Source organism: Phaethon lepturus, unplaced genomic scaffold (assembly GCF_000687285.1).
Source record: "Phaethon lepturus isolate BGI_N335 unplaced genomic scaffold, ASM68728v1 scaffold31195, whole genome shotgun sequence".
In the NCBI taxonomy this organism is placed as follows: domain Eukaryota; kingdom Metazoa; phylum Chordata; class Aves; order Phaethontiformes; family Phaethontidae; genus Phaethon; species Phaethon lepturus.
In genome coordinates, this window is record NW_010541721.1 from 1,909 (window position 1) to 2,118 (window position 210).

Genomic DNA, 210 nt, shown 5'->3' on the forward strand with positions numbered 1-210 from the left:
CCTGGAGCCCGGGTCCCCGCAGCCCCTGGTCACCTACGGGCAGGGCATTCCCTACGACAGCATCGACACGGCCGTCTGGTGGGAACCCACGGGGCACACCTTCTTCTTCCGTGGGGACAGGTGAGTGGCTCTGGGGTCCTCCCTGCTCTGCTGCCTCCTTGGCCCCTGGCAGGGGTGGGCATGGCAGGTGGTGGAGACCCCCGAGCTCCT

At 69.0% G+C, this 210-nt stretch overlaps 1 protein-coding gene across 1 annotated transcript in view; it reads left to right on the forward strand.

Moving 5' to 3' along the window:
• LOC104621355 (matrix metalloproteinase-15-like) overlaps window positions 1-120 on the forward strand; it is a gene marked incomplete at its 3' end in the record, with an annotated part of 2,013 nt that extends 1,893 nt beyond the window's left edge. The window contains 1 exon segment of the mRNA XM_010287818.1: window positions 1-120. This exon segment is cut by the window's left edge and continues 15 nt beyond it. Within this exon segment, the coding sequence (XP_010286120.1) occupies window positions 1-120 (120 nt within the window).
• Between the last annotated feature and the right edge of the window lie 90 nt (window positions 121-210).